Genomic DNA, 15,505 nt, shown 5'->3' on the forward strand with positions numbered 1-15,505 from the left:
CATACTCTGTTTCAACAGATTGGGATGTTTTGTGGCTAACCTTTGAATGAAATGTGTGAAAATTCAAATTACCGGAATTATAAGGTCGAATTTGAAGGTCGAAAGGTCCCCAATTTAAATTTCAAAATGTCTCGATTTGAATCAGGCTTTACACCAAATTACCTTTTGAGACCGAACACGGAACCATAAAGCGTGATGGCAAAGTAGCATCAGACCGGTGACTGTAATGGTAGAACAATGAAAGTTTCTGTGGTCACAGACATCTGGAATATCAGCAGACGATTGTCACTAAGGACACACTACTATGCATCTTGACAATATCAAGCCTCTAAGAATAAAGCAATGAATATCAAGGATTGGGATTAAAGAGTAGGAATTTAAGGTTGTAAAATTGCGGTTAAATAATGTTACGAAAGCACAGGCACAGGCATGCAGGCTTAACCTCTAGAGATTAAGGGGATTCAATATAAGGCGCTGACACAGGGTTAAAGTTATGTTTACAATAATTTTGATGCTATGTTATTAGAGTTAGACAGAAGGTTGATCATCTAGGCCTACCCAAAGAAGTCACAAGAAACTATATACTATTTAAACAGTACAGAATATGCAAAACCATGACTTTTTAAAAGTCCTTAAAATTAGAAAACAAAACGACAGAAAAACAATGACTGATATCTATCAAATTCTGAAAAATATCCCAAAATTGTTGAAAAGGGTAACCTTTTAGCCCAAGCCTACATCTATGTAATATTTTATAATTTATGTCCGTAATACACCTGCCGAAAACACCAGGGACAATGTCCATAATAAAGAAATATGTCCGAAAGTGAATATCTGTGATCAAGTACTGAAAGATCGACTCGGTCGTTAACATCGAGAGAGAAGATAAAACACAGTGACGTAAACTTTTACTTCTGATAGATTCATCTCACGAGCCATTATTCTATAAACCAAACGTCAACATTCATTTTCTCTCTTTTAATTGAATTTATACTCCGTGACCTTCATCAGCCTACTGTGACCTTGAAGATTAACGAGCAGACATCACGCTTGAAATGGCGGGAATTGAATTTCCCGGCAGGAGATGAAAATGAATGGGGAGTGAAAGTTACCTATTTTATTGTCTGATCCATAAAATAAAATTTACTAACATTATTGGTGGAATTACTTTCTATCACGAAAGTATATAAATTTTAAACTTTATGATCGCCTCCGACCTCAGAATTAAAATCGGTATAGGGATTGGTAGCTGTAAAACGTCACTGACTCACTGTGTAGACCGAAACATCTCTCTCTATTCCAGCCTCTGATAGCTATTTCGACAGATGTCAGCTGGTGTAGAGAGAAAAAAATCTAGGCCCTATTAAATGGGAACATTCCGCAGGTGCAGGGGTTTTAAACCTATTTAGAAACCTTGGATCAGCAAAATCCAGATATATTTGGAAATATGAATATTTTTGTAGTTCAGGCATACCACCATTTCTCCCTACACCATTTATGTCATGTCTCCGGTTCCTTCAAAGTTATTTATGACGAAACTGATCTGGAATCGGCCATTTAAAAATGCGTGCGCAGCCAAAAGTTCAAAGCTGATACTATCGAAACGAAAATTACGGTGATGCCCAACACTAATTTACAATCATATTAAAGATAATTCAATATTATGTTTCAGAAAAACGTATCTTTGGAGGTGTGGAAAATCCCCATTTAACAGAGTCTTTTTCTTCTGACCCTGACAACTGTCAAAATATCCATCAGAGGCTGGAATAGAGGCGGATGTTTCGGACTAACTCACAGGTAGCGTAAAAATCCACTTCAGCTCTAAATCTACAGCTTTACGAAATTGTGTAGAGTTACAGCCGAATATGGTAAACGATAGACCTAGTAGATATTTTCCAGATTTCCTATGTTTTTATTTATTTATTTTACCCAAGATGTTATTTTCAAATGAAATGGATCTGTACTATGTTCCTCCCTAAGAATAAATTAGTACCGTAATTAGTAGGCTAGAGTGGCGAGTAGCTTACCAACAACATGCACTTTGTTTGTATTGGCTCACATAATATCAGCTTTCCCCATTACGGAATAATATAACCATTTTCTCGATATACTCCAATGCCATGCCCATCCCTACGGCGATGGGCAAAGTCGGACTAGTATTATTCTTGCACCCACCCCCATAGAAAAGCCAAAGAGCTAGTGTGAATCAAGTTGATTTATAGAAAGAAAGCAGTCTGTATTTCCTGTCCTAATTAACGAGGTGGTCTGTTTACGGAGGTAATTATAACTCAATGGTAATTTATGGCGGCTTAATCAAAGAACACCGGAATCTCGGCTAATTTTATAGAACTTCTAACACAATAACGCATAGATCAGATCATCCAGACGGACGAGTTCTAAAGGAATGCTGAAGAAAGCTGGATAATTGTGCTGAATTAAATACCGGAATAAAAATGGCGGTTAATGGATAGATCCGAGTTGTGGTTGCTCACCTTAAAGCGACGTATTCTGGTATCATGTAGTCATCTGAAGGTGATATAATTATAGGTGGTTTCTCCCAAGGTGCACACTAATTGGTGTTACCTATCTCCATTCTCTGAATCACGTGCAGAACAGAAGGACGTAAACTCAATTTAAATCATTGTTCAAAGTTTTGAAGAATCTCACGACGTCTGGGGATCAACATCTGAAAAGTTTCTGTAATCAAAGGTTCATTAGTTAGAAGTTTCCCGCCAAATCGATAACCAGGTTGCAGACGACCAATTTCTCTCCAATCACTTTTGGTACTTAATAAGCCAGTGTGATTGGCTGAAAATTAAGAAACTAATTGAAGAAGTCAACCATTTCCGACACCTTCATTAGTCAAAATAATAAACTTGAAGTGGTTTTGACTGAAAGTTTTCCTCAGTAAGACCACCATTAGGCTCGCGAATGTTTCTTAGCTACTGTACGATGTCATCCACATCTTTGATATACCACCGTTGCTAAAGGAACATGACGCCTGCGCCGATTTCTACAAAAAAATGTTAATTTATCTCTGACCTGTTCTATGGTTCTAATGAACTAGCCATCACATCATCTGATAAAGCCTGTAGATGCAGAGGGTAAGTGTCTATGAGCAGTGTCGGAGCCAAGGTTGTGGGGGTGGGGACAGCCGCCCCCCCTCGCAGCCCAGAAAGCAAGTTTTTCGGGCAAAATCTAGGTTAGAAATTCGGGCAGGCTCAGATATTTTGCCCCCCCCCCCTCTCCGCCACTGTTTATGTGACTTCTTCTCGAATGAAGCAGAGGCCAAGCAGTTTTTGAAAGGATTAATAACGTCTATTACTTCGTAGACCTAACTGACATCCACCGCCATCTTGAAATTGGCCTACATCTTGTTCCAAGGCCACCAACTGACGTCGAACGGGCTCCAAGGATCTTGAACATTCTGTTGTAGCTAACTTCTAATACTTGCTACCTTCATTATGAAAGGGAACTGAACCTAGGAATTGATAATGAATTTCCATTATAATATTACTTAGTAATATTCACTCATATCTTAACCTCGGCACATTCATGCCTTATAATCTCCATTGAAACTATTCCGTACTTCAGGGACTTTGTGTGGGATTATAATTTCTATTGAAACAGTCTTCATCAGGGACTTTACTTGGATTATGGTCAACGGTCACCAGATATTCTCGAGGTATGGACGTCATGTTAAATTAATAGATGATAGAACAGTGTGATAGAAATAGTTAGAGAGAGAGATGTTGTAATGGGTAGAGCGAGTCCCACAAGTTATGTACGTGCTGTATGAAAAGATAATGAACTCCCTAGAGTATGAAATGGACACTGAAAGGCCATTAAGAGCGAGAAAAGCCACTACATTCCGTTTAATTTGTCCACTAGATCAATAAAAGCGAACTGACCAAATTGTAGTTAACAGATCCGAGATTTAGAATCCTGCTCTCAAAACCAAGAGTGATTTATATAATTGATATTTGATCTGTGTTCAGTTCACAAAGGACTATTTTCATTACGGCCGAGTTGACCATCGCATCAGTCTATATTCTTCTTAATTATTCAATATAGGATTAGCCCCGTAGGGTGGGGTCCGTGGGGGCTGGCCCCGGTAAGTGAGAATTAAGCTCCAGCAAAACCTTCTCCAGTTCAACAGAGATTGATGTATTAACAGGGTCTTTGTATAGAATCAAAAAATCAAAAAGATATATAGATTTAGATACGTCTTATGTACCTCAAAATCTGAGCCCAGCACCAATTCATACCTGGCCACGAGGCTGTATAGGATAGAGTATTGTACATAAAAAATTATATTATAATAAGATGTCAATTCGTCCACCAACATTATTCTTGTTCTGAACAACTGAAAGAGTTAAAACTTAGAAATGTATTTGTATATAACAGCTATCTGAGGCTAGGTCGTAATTTGCCTGATTCCAAAAAGCAATTTGCTTGTTAATAACACAAATCGACAATTAGTCCTATAAAAGAATATATGTGAGATATATCAAAGATATATATTTATAAGAGAATACTCACCTCAAACCACTACACAGAATAAAAATATCAATTTGAAGCTTTGTTTATTTTTTTATTATTCTATGTATAAAGTGATATTGTTGCCATGCAAAAACACTTCAATAAATCAAGAATAAATAATTACTGATATTCAAATAATATTTACATATTTCTTAAAACAGCACCAAAAAATGACAAGATATTGAATTTTCAAACAGGGAGGTACGTATTGATACTCAAAGCAAATGGACTAGGGGAATTATGATATTGGTCAATCGACACAAACAGCTTGACTTACACGACGTTTTCGAGTTATCTGCCAAAAACCGCTGTACGAATCTAATTCAGTAAAATGTATTATAATAACGGCAATTGGTGAAATCAGCGAGAACAAGCCAATATACGAGTTCTCACCACAGATGACATAAATAAGATAGTGAACTAGAGTCCAGACAAAATCAATGGTTTCCGTCCCGTTTTGTAACAACAACTATAGGGTGACAGTATGAGGTCAAATTCTTATTATGCAGATGGCGTAAAAACTTGGTCATGTGTTTTCTATGAAAACAGGGTGCATAAGGTCCATGCTAAAATCACAGCACAAATCTTTATGTACAAAACAGGCGATAACACAGGCGAAGACAATGTTTGTTTTTGGTTTAAAATAAAAAAAACATGGATATGAATCAATAAAAATATCACCGAAATTTCACTACACAACATATTACTTTTACTATTCTAGTATTGCTTAATTTGATGGTTAAATTGATTTGTGGGCTTTCTTTTCTAGTAATTTTGATACAGATATGGCAAGGATAAAAGTTGTATTGTATTTAAAAGTTTAATGAAATAGCTATCCGGGACAGATCTAATGACAATGATATTTCAATCCAACAGTTAAATCTTTAATATACTAAACAATGTATAAATGTACCAAAATATTGTACATATCTGCATCAAATAAAGAGAAGTAAATCTCTAGACTTTAGCTATCAAATTAAATCAATAGATTTATCTCATATCTTGGACATTACCTAATATTACTATGAATAGTAAAAAAGAACATGTTGTGTGGAACATTTCTGTGATAAAATTGAATAAATAGCTAGGGCCTTATTCTCCAAAACTTATCCAAGATAAAATCCAGATTTTAGTAAATACAGTACTCTGATTGGATAATAAAACTTTATTTTAAATCGATTTGAGTGTTTGACCAATCAGATGACTGGGATACTAAAATCATCTTCAGTTAAGTTTTGGAGAATAGCGCCCTATGATTAGACAATAGTTTATAATTACAATTCTATTTACAATATACTACAATCAATGTACAAATATTTCTTACAAAAACTTATAAGTTTTTAGTTATAAAAACTGACGATATAATGTGGCAGCCATGTTCAATATTAGACTATGGGACTACTAAGCTATAAAAACTCAAGCCCACAAGGCAGTTTTATAATTGAATTTTAAATATCTATTCACTAACTCCTTCCTTTTTCTTTAAGAATTTATTACAAATCTATATTGTCTTTACACTAGTGATATTTTTGGAGTTGAAGCAAAGCATCTGTTATTTTGAATGAAATACAGGTGATAATGAGTGGAATCTGGTCCTAAATGATGTATAAATATTCAAGAAATTTGAGCTAAAAAGGTACGTGTAAATGGTGCTAAGAATGGCAAGGATATATTTCATAACAGACAATGGCCTTGAATATGATTTGAGCTAGAGTAAGGCAGGACTAGTGTAATAAATGTTATGATGTGATAATGTATTTATAAACTTGATAACTTTATATGACATATAACACAACTCCAGATAACCTTAAAAATAAAATCACATACAATTTCATTCAATGATCTTGGTCAAATATCTATTGTCTTTTATTGCGTATTAATTCAATCTTGGATTGATTCAAAGAATGTTGTTAATTATCATTTAGGTGAAGCCATAACTTGCCTTTTCCAATGATTTATCAAGTTCTAATATTCATTAACTTTGATTGCATGTAATAGAAGCATACAATAATTAAACCAATACAAAAGCTCAAATATTCATTACCTATAAATGCTATTTAATTTGGCAGCATAATATAATAATAGTTAATACATAAGCCCTAAGTATATGTGTGGTCATTTTATGCATCAAAAGCAAAATATTGAGAGTATTTTGATAGTCAATGATAAGCTCCTACAGAAAATAGAATAATAGTGATAACAATTTCTTTGAAAAATGTTCATGATTTTTAGAAAACAAAAAACTTTGAATTGATATAAAATGTATGAATAGCTTTTACAGAAAATTAAATTAATCAATTGAAAATAGCATTACTTTAGATCATTGACAGAATAGAACCAAAGTCAGGTGATAAATAGTGATATCCTTATACTGAACATTATGATACAGTGGAAATCACAATATTTTTAAATAATATCCATTACAAAATGTCTGAAATGAGTTATACAGAAAATTACTTTAAAAACTGAGAATAACAGTGTTTTTTGAATAATATCCATTACAACAAGTCTGAAGTGAGTTATATAGAAAATTACTATAAAAACTGAGAATAACAGTGTTTTTTGAATAATATCCATTACAACAAGTCTGAAGTGAGTTATACAGAAAATTACTATAGAAACTGAGAATAACAGTGTTTTTTGAATAATATCCATTACAACAAGTCTGAAGTGAGTTATACAGAAAATTACAATAGAAACTGAGAATAACAGTGTTTTTTGAATAATATCCATTACAACAAGTCTGAAGTGAGTTATATAGAAAATGACTATAAAAACTGAGAATAGCAGTGTTTGTAAATAATGTCCATGATATACACTGTGATGATAAAGTTATATTTTAATGTGATATATGTTTATTATAATAAATTAAATGATTTGTTAATCTAAAACTACCGACAATATTGCTTCACTTCAAAACACGAATATATTAACCTACTTAACATCTAATTTAAATATTCCAAATATGGTATGATATTTTACACTGGTATACATGTATAATGATGTGTTTCCATATAAAACCTGATAGGTCAAAAACTCAATACTTCCTCATAGTTCATTAGCTGCTACTAATGTTTAGCCAATATGTGGTTTAGATTTCTGGATTTTATTTTGAGATTCGGATTGTTAGTACTTGGGGTTTTAATTCTTATTATTTACAGGATCAATTTAATTCAAATTTTCCCAATTTTTTTTTACACAATTTAACTCAAATACATCTTTTAAAAAAAATATTTAAAATAATTCTGGCTTGATTATCTGTATAACTTGTTAAGAATTTGAAATCATTGCATGAAAAAATTTAAAATTTTTGATGGACAACCCTTCCCTTCAATTGCTATATATGAAAACACACCATCATAATAATTACAAATTATGGAACAATTTTAAATTTTGAAAATTTTCGATGCCCCTCGTAACTTAATAATCATTTTTAAGATTACGATTCCAACTGGGGCATCAGATGATTCAAAATAACCACAGAATAAACTGCTAGGGAGTCAAATTTCAAGTTGCCTTAATATATTAGATATAGTAGAATAAACTGGACTAAACATACAAAATATTTGTCATTTTTCGGCCAAGCTAGAGAAACATAAATCACACTAAAATAAAAAACGAAATAAAAACATTTTTCTAAATTAATAAATTAATATTCATTGGACAAATATTGATCAATTATAAGATTGAGACAGAAAATATCTCCAGCTTTCTAAATTTTTGGGCTTTTTAAATCAAGAATTCTATGATTTGTATTTTAACATTAATTAACAAAATACAAATCTAATTCTGCTAATTTTACTAGTTCCTTACTAACCAAAAAAAATTGATTAATAAAATAAGCAGGAATATTTCAAATTATACATTTATTCTTATTTCTGTAAAGTTTTCAAGTTTCAAAAATTCTGAAAATTAATGATCTAGATTTAGTATCGAATTTTCCTGATTCAATCCCAAAAAAAGATCTGTATCAAATTGGTATTTATTTAACAAAGAGAATGAGCTGAGTAGAAAACAAACAAAAAGACGAGAAATAAACATGGTATATTGCACGTCAAGAAAGATGAGAATGGCAAGAGGAGAGTGAGAGAGGGAATCATGATAAATTCACAAGCTTACGACTTCTGGTAGTGGTCAAACGTCGTTAGTTTTACCCTAATAATTGAATGCTAAGTACTCTGATTGGTGAATTTTCATGCAATCACTACTTAAATGGGCAAAAATTTTGTGCTCAAATTTGTGAAAACTAAAATCTACAGAAATTTGCCCTTTAACGTATCTGAAAGTTTTAACTGAACATATCCAGCCATTAATTTTTAAATGTCAAAAATATTTAAAAACACTACGTAAGGTTTTTAAGTTTGTTCTGCTTTTTTTTTTACTTAATCAGTCAAGTCCAGGATAAATGTGTTGTTAAAAAATCCTTAACAACAATAATTTTCATATAATCACTGCTGAATAAACCAATCAGACCTCTTACTTTTTAGAATGGATCATCTACTTCAGCTTCGGGAGTTCTTTTAATTTGAATGAAAGACCTGATGGGGTACTGCAATGCTTTAATAGATACCAAGTGAAATATCATAAGTTGGACCAAAAGAGTCTCCACAAGTTAACTAATTATGGGTACTAAGTTAGATGTTTGATGTTTAACCATACCCTTTTTTCCGTTGGGTTAAAATTATTAATCCTGGAAACTCTAGTGAATCTCCAAATGTATTTAATTACAACATTTTACTGGTTAATTCTTTCTTGTTTTTATTTAAGTACTAACTAAATATCACTACCTGTAACTACAAGCTTGATTGGCTCAAACCAATCAGAATACAGAAATGCCCCAAATTGTGAAAAAATAGAAAAAATTATTGAAAGACCTGCCTCTCTATCGGTGTATTGTCATAACAAAAATGGGGTAATGCTTTAAGCAAAGAACATACAAAACACAGCGTAATCAATAAAAATTATAAAAAAATGTGTAGTTTTTGATTGGCAATTTCCACTGGGGAATTAGGAATCAAGATAGACTGTACCCGAAACCTTAACTGAACTAACCATAAGTTTATCCATACAATGGATGTGGTCTGAATTTAAATTATATCCTTTAATTTCATTGGTTGAATAAACCACATTGTTCCTTCTGATTGGTTGATCTAGATATAGCCTCATCTTGATTCCCAGCTAAAAGTTTTTAATCCAAATATGGATAAATAGGCAAACCGAGTTGCTCGGATGCTGTCAATAAAAGAACGAATAAAATAACGAGACAGGCAACGCCCCCTAGCAGTTCTTGTAGATGTCATACCATAGATTGTTTGGGGTTGGTTCCTATGGTAACTAAAGCACCAGCAGTTATGGCCACTCTTATCACACTCTTCTCTTCTAGAATATCGTGAACAGAACAAATCTGGTCCTGAAATAAACAGAAAATAATTTCAAATCAAAATGGATTCAATATTGTTACTCAAAGACTTGGGAATTAAAAATGATTGAATAAAAGTTGGACTATTATGTTAGTCTAATGACGTAGAAGACTGTGCAAGTCTATCAGTTTCTTGAAGCATAAAGATATATATTAGTATTGACAAGTCCAAGCATTTAAAGGGAGAGAATTCTTAACAAATTTAAAAAAAATTGAAGCTCAAATTCAATATGGATTTTGGTTTTGGATTTAGACTCAAGCTTACATATTAAATACATCTATTTTCACAGTTCAGTCAGTACAAACAATGTTACACTCAATAGGTTTGACTTCTGAACCCCAGATAAAAAATTATTTTGAGTTTAGTGAGTTCGAGATCAGAAATATATGGTAAAGATTACAAAGTTTAATATAAACAGAAAAATATACAATATAGTTTATATAACTAGAATACAAACTAATAACAATATTATACAATATAATACTTATAACAAGGCAATGTGTTATATCTGATTTTACAGATACAGTCTAGACTGACTGTTACTAGAAACAGAGACAAGGTGTAAAGAGTAGAGATACTGATGCTGGTGCAGTGTACAATGGAGTCTTATTGATACAGTAGTAAAATAGTGAATGATCTAGACCTAATGAGGACATCCTTCACTTCTGTCTATTTTCTACTGTATCAACAATCCTACACCAGACACTGTACTGGAGCCTTGTTTATTTGCACCTTAAGCTTAGCTATTCCAGAAAGAGCTTGCTTATTGCTTTTATTATGGGCCATACAAGCTAATAAATACAATATTCTGTGCAGTTCTGGACACTGTTTCACAATAAAACTTTTAAAATTTTATCATATGTGTGAAATTTTACATTGAGAATTGGTTGGAAGTTTTTTTTTAAACGGAGCCCTGTCCTTCAGCCAGAAGTTCATAATTTCATATGACCGAAAGAAAAGTCTCCTAAGAAATCTCTTTTTAAATAACAATCAAAGCCATATGAGACTGGAGGGCTGTATCAATACTGATCAAATTGATTCTAGGCAGCCAATTAGAAACAAACATTCAGCAATAGTAATTAAGGCTAACATACACCAATTTCAACATACTACATAATACACTTATACAAATAGAAAATATACATTGTTATACATTGTTATACATTGTTATACAAAATATACAGGTTGTTGAAAGACTTTTTTAACAAATTAACACAATGGGAACAAAATATTAACAAAAAAAAAAAAAACTAAGAAAAAAACAATCTCGACTAATTTCACAGTTCTAAATTGAAACATCTTTTGATTTTACAATAGCCAATTGAGCAAATAATCTTAGAAATAATTTCACAAACATCACGAAATAATAACACAAACATCACGAAATAATAACACATACATCACGAAATAATAACACAAACATCACGAAATAATAACACAAACATCACGAAATAATAACACAAACATCACGAAATAATAACACAAACATCACGAAATAATAACACAAACATCACAAAATAATAACACAAACATCACGAAATAATAACACAAACATCACGAAATAATAACACAAACATCACGAAATAGCAGTTGACTTTTATTCATTATAAATAAACAGCTAACTATTACAAGGATAACAACTTAATTTCTCAAGGATCGTGTCTACCAGCTGATCCTCAACTTGGCAAATCTTTTGGTATTGTTTATAAGGATAACAACTCAGATTCACATGGATCCTATCTACCAGCTGGTCCATAGCAAAACTTCTTGACAATGATTTTACCAGGGTTCTTAACGATCCAAAGCTAGGTTTTAACATATTTTATTTACCAACTGGGCAGAAACTCTTGACATTAAAGTTTTGTTCACGAAGATCCTGTCCTCCTACTGGCCAGTAACCAAACCTTTTGATATTGAAGATGAAGGTAACCATATCTTACAAGAATAACAACTGATGTTCTCTAAGATCCTGTTGTCTGAGGTCTGAGGTATTGGACGATTCTTTCCATTAAGAAATGAAATTTTTTAGGATCTGTTGAGGTATTTGATTTGGTTCTTTTTATTTGACCTTTCCTTCACGTCCAATGTTTAATTCCATAGAAACAGCAGGTATAATATTTAAGACACATTAACGAACAAGAGAATAACGGTTAAAGTAGAAATAAAGACTAGTAAACAGAAATAAGTGACTAAGTAGTCTAGATTAGTAAGTCTAGGATAGCGAGTTAATTGTTGCACAGTTCTAGTTAGACGACCAGCACGAACAAACTCTATGATGTCATCACATGCACACAGATCTTCCTGAAACGAGGCATAAAATATGCACGATTAGTTCTCGTTTAATTCTTAATGCTTAGACAACTTGCCTTTAAGTTTGAGATCTGTCTTAAAGAAATAAAACTCTATACAAGCAAGACAATTCCATTAATCAACATCACGTCCAAAGTATGGTAAAATCAAGAGTAAAAATGAAGAAAAATAATTTCTTATTGAATTAATTGCCAATGATTTTGATGTAATTCTGTTTATTCTGTTTTTGATGGAAGTTAATTTTGAAGTAATAATAACTGGAGGTATGTAACCAATACATGATTTGTTAAATTACACTGGTAACAATTGATATTGGATGTCTTGATTTACTCAAATGTTTTATATTAAAAGTCAAAAATGAAGATAGATGCAAGACAAATTGCCTAAACATTCAAATACAATGCTATTTTTTATCAGAAACTCTTTTAAAATTTTTGAAATTATTTAATCTTGTCTTAACTTTTGAAATATTTCACAATATTGGTAAATTTTTAAATTGAAATAAAGTTGGAACAGCATAAATGAGATTAATATGAAAAGAACCAAACAGAAAACCTGGTCTCACTAAAACTGTGCAACAAACTCACTGAAAATTAAAACAAGCAACATTCAACATTTTCAAGGATGCAAAATTTCACAAAACAATTCTGAAATATGAGAAATTCGATAAAAAAAAATATTATTTAGAGCAACAAAACTTTTTTTTAAACTAGCATTGATGGATTATTACTAATTATTGAGTTAAAAGTATGAGTTATTTCATAATTCCAGTAATAGCCGTATCAGTTTTAACTATTTAATAAACTGTGCATCCTTGATGACTAAAGGCTAGAAATAAATATCACAAAGTAACATTAAGATTCTAAACTTTTATATAAAGTGGTAAACTTTACGCCTTTGTTTTATAATAAATACAATCATATAAGAATGAGAGTAATAAACATTAATAAAGATGTATTGAAATATTTTGATTTGTATCTGATAGCAAGCCCTTTGTTTTAAGTTCAAGAAACTGAGTATCAATCAATAGATTTGTCACCTAATGCATGTATCTATCTTAGCCAAAAAATATGCTGATATGATTATATTTGTTCATTCATTAAGTTCTATCCTTACATTTTAAATACATAAAGAGAAAGGTATATAATATGAACGAAACAAAATAATCAGCAATCAAACAGAATTATCTTGGAAAATATCAAATATAACACAAAAATAAACTAAGTGAGGAATGTTAGTTCACAGTTAAACAAAAGGAAACAAACAAAAATTAAATATAGTACACAAAAGCCTGATAGTTGACACAAAAACATGATAGTTGACACAAAAACAAAAGTAACAAAGTGAAACAAGATTGAAATATAATAATTTACAGTCAAACAAAGAAATACATGTCCCACTAAAAACATCAGAACATTTTCATTAAAGATTATTATTTGGAAAGAAAAGTACAGAAAATTAACATATACTCTACAACGTCTCCTTTATTAGACATAAAAATCTTCAAAAAACTCTGAAATGAAACAGAGAAATATAAAATAATTAAAATATCACACTGACCTGCCGAACTCCAATCTTACGACACGCTTCCAGAAAATTCTCTACATTCCGTCGACATTTGGCCATTGTTAATTTGGGCTGAAATATAAAATGGTTGTCAAGTTATTTCACACTATCAATAAGTTTGATTTAGAAGTCTTCAAAATATTGCTGTTGCGCTTGGATACCTGTCAATTTGAACATATCCCTAATATCATTGATATCTTACATTAAAAGAAATAAAATTGAACAGAAGTAAAGGATTATACACGAGTCTACTGAGTAAAGTTAAATACATGGGACTATCTTGCCTCTAAATAACAATATCAAATTAGTTTATACTTGAAAATAAGATTTCATAAAAGTACAAATTAAACTTTCTCTTTCTCATGTAGATTTAATCAGTGGTGGAGTCAGGTTTACGTCCGAAGGTGGCCGAAATATCTAAGATTGTCCGAATCTCTAACCTAGGTATGAGATTTTGCTCGAAAACTTGCTTAAGTGGCTGCAAGGAACTGTGAGTTTTGAAGCATAATACATATTTGGGTTCCCACTCACAGCCAGGTTTAATACTATTTCTATATTGAAAGGTTATTCTTGTATTATTTAGAATTGTTCACAGAACGTATACAACAATATAACTTACCACTGCTGGTGAGGGAACATGGATACTAGCTACAGATCGTGGTCGAATCTGATTGGCTAAATGACATAAAACAACGCCATCTCGTAAAGCGTCTGGTAGGTTGTCAGGTAACGTGACCTTTAACCTTGACTCTATTGTCTGAAAATAACAAAAGATAGGAATATAATGGTTTTCAACTACAGACTCTTTTAGACTTTAGTTTATCTTCAATCACTTTCTTGTCAGCTACAGTCTGGTTGGTAAAACATTTACTAACTTTAAATAGCAGTCTTATCAAAATTAGACTAAACTTTTATTACGTTTTTTGTTAACAAATAACTACCGTATTAATAAGAAGAGAAAAGTAGGGAAGATAATTTTTCTTCAAATAACTTCTGTGAATCCTAGTGAAAAGGGAAACAACTATCCTACCTGTCTAAGTTGGTCAAGGTGATCAACCTCCTCTCTCTGTTGTTCGTGATGACGTCTGATAGTAAAATTAGGATTCGAATCTTTATATTCTTCTAATAACTTCATTGTTCCCGTCGATAAAGCTACAAAAATATTCAAATTTATTAAAAATAGCAACATCTTGAAAAACATCAGACTTCAATCAAAACACAAACAATGAATATAAATTCTTAAAAAAACATATCAGCAAAAACTTTCTGGTTTTCTAGAAATCCTTCATTTTTAAATCTGTTTGATTGATATTTGTTAAAAATGAAGGTTTTATAAATATATTTAGCAGTTGATATAAAGTTATATTGAAACATCCAATCTGTTTTGTTTTGTCAGCAGGTGATTCACCTTGCCTTGATGATCAGGTTAATTACTTGCAGACAAAATATGAAACCAAATATTCAGATCTGCATTTTTATCAAATTGAAAAACTGCTGAATTTTTCTGTGTTTTCATATAGCATCAATTATATGTTGTATATTTAACAGAAAGTCAATAGGGTAATGTTATAGATATATCAATTTAAAATACAGAGAATAAAATCTTAATATCTAATGCCATGCTATTTATATTATAATTATTGTAATTTGTAAATAATAAAGATTGA

The 15,505-nt window shown here is 31.6% G+C and overlaps 1 protein-coding gene across 1 annotated transcript; it reads right to left on the reverse strand.

Moving 5' to 3' along the window:
- Positions 1–9,838: 9,838 nt before the first annotated feature.
- LOTGIDRAFT_143815 (hypothetical protein) lies at positions 9,839–14,973 on the reverse strand (the record flags this gene model as incomplete). The annotated part of the gene is made up of 4 exons (XM_009054429.1): positions 9,839–9,952; positions 13,833–13,910; positions 14,458–14,595; positions 14,869–14,973. The coding sequence occupies 4 exons, from the start codon at positions 14,971–14,973 to the stop codon at positions 9,839–9,841; spliced, it is 435 nt and encodes a 144-aa protein (XP_009052677.1).
- Positions 14,974–15,505: the final 532 nt, after the last annotated feature.

The sequence above is a fragment of the Lottia gigantea genome (genome assembly GCF_000327385.1).
Source record: "Lottia gigantea unplaced genomic scaffold LOTGIsca_217, whole genome shotgun sequence".
NCBI lineage: Eukaryota > Metazoa > Mollusca > Gastropoda > Lottiidae > Lottia > Lottia gigantea.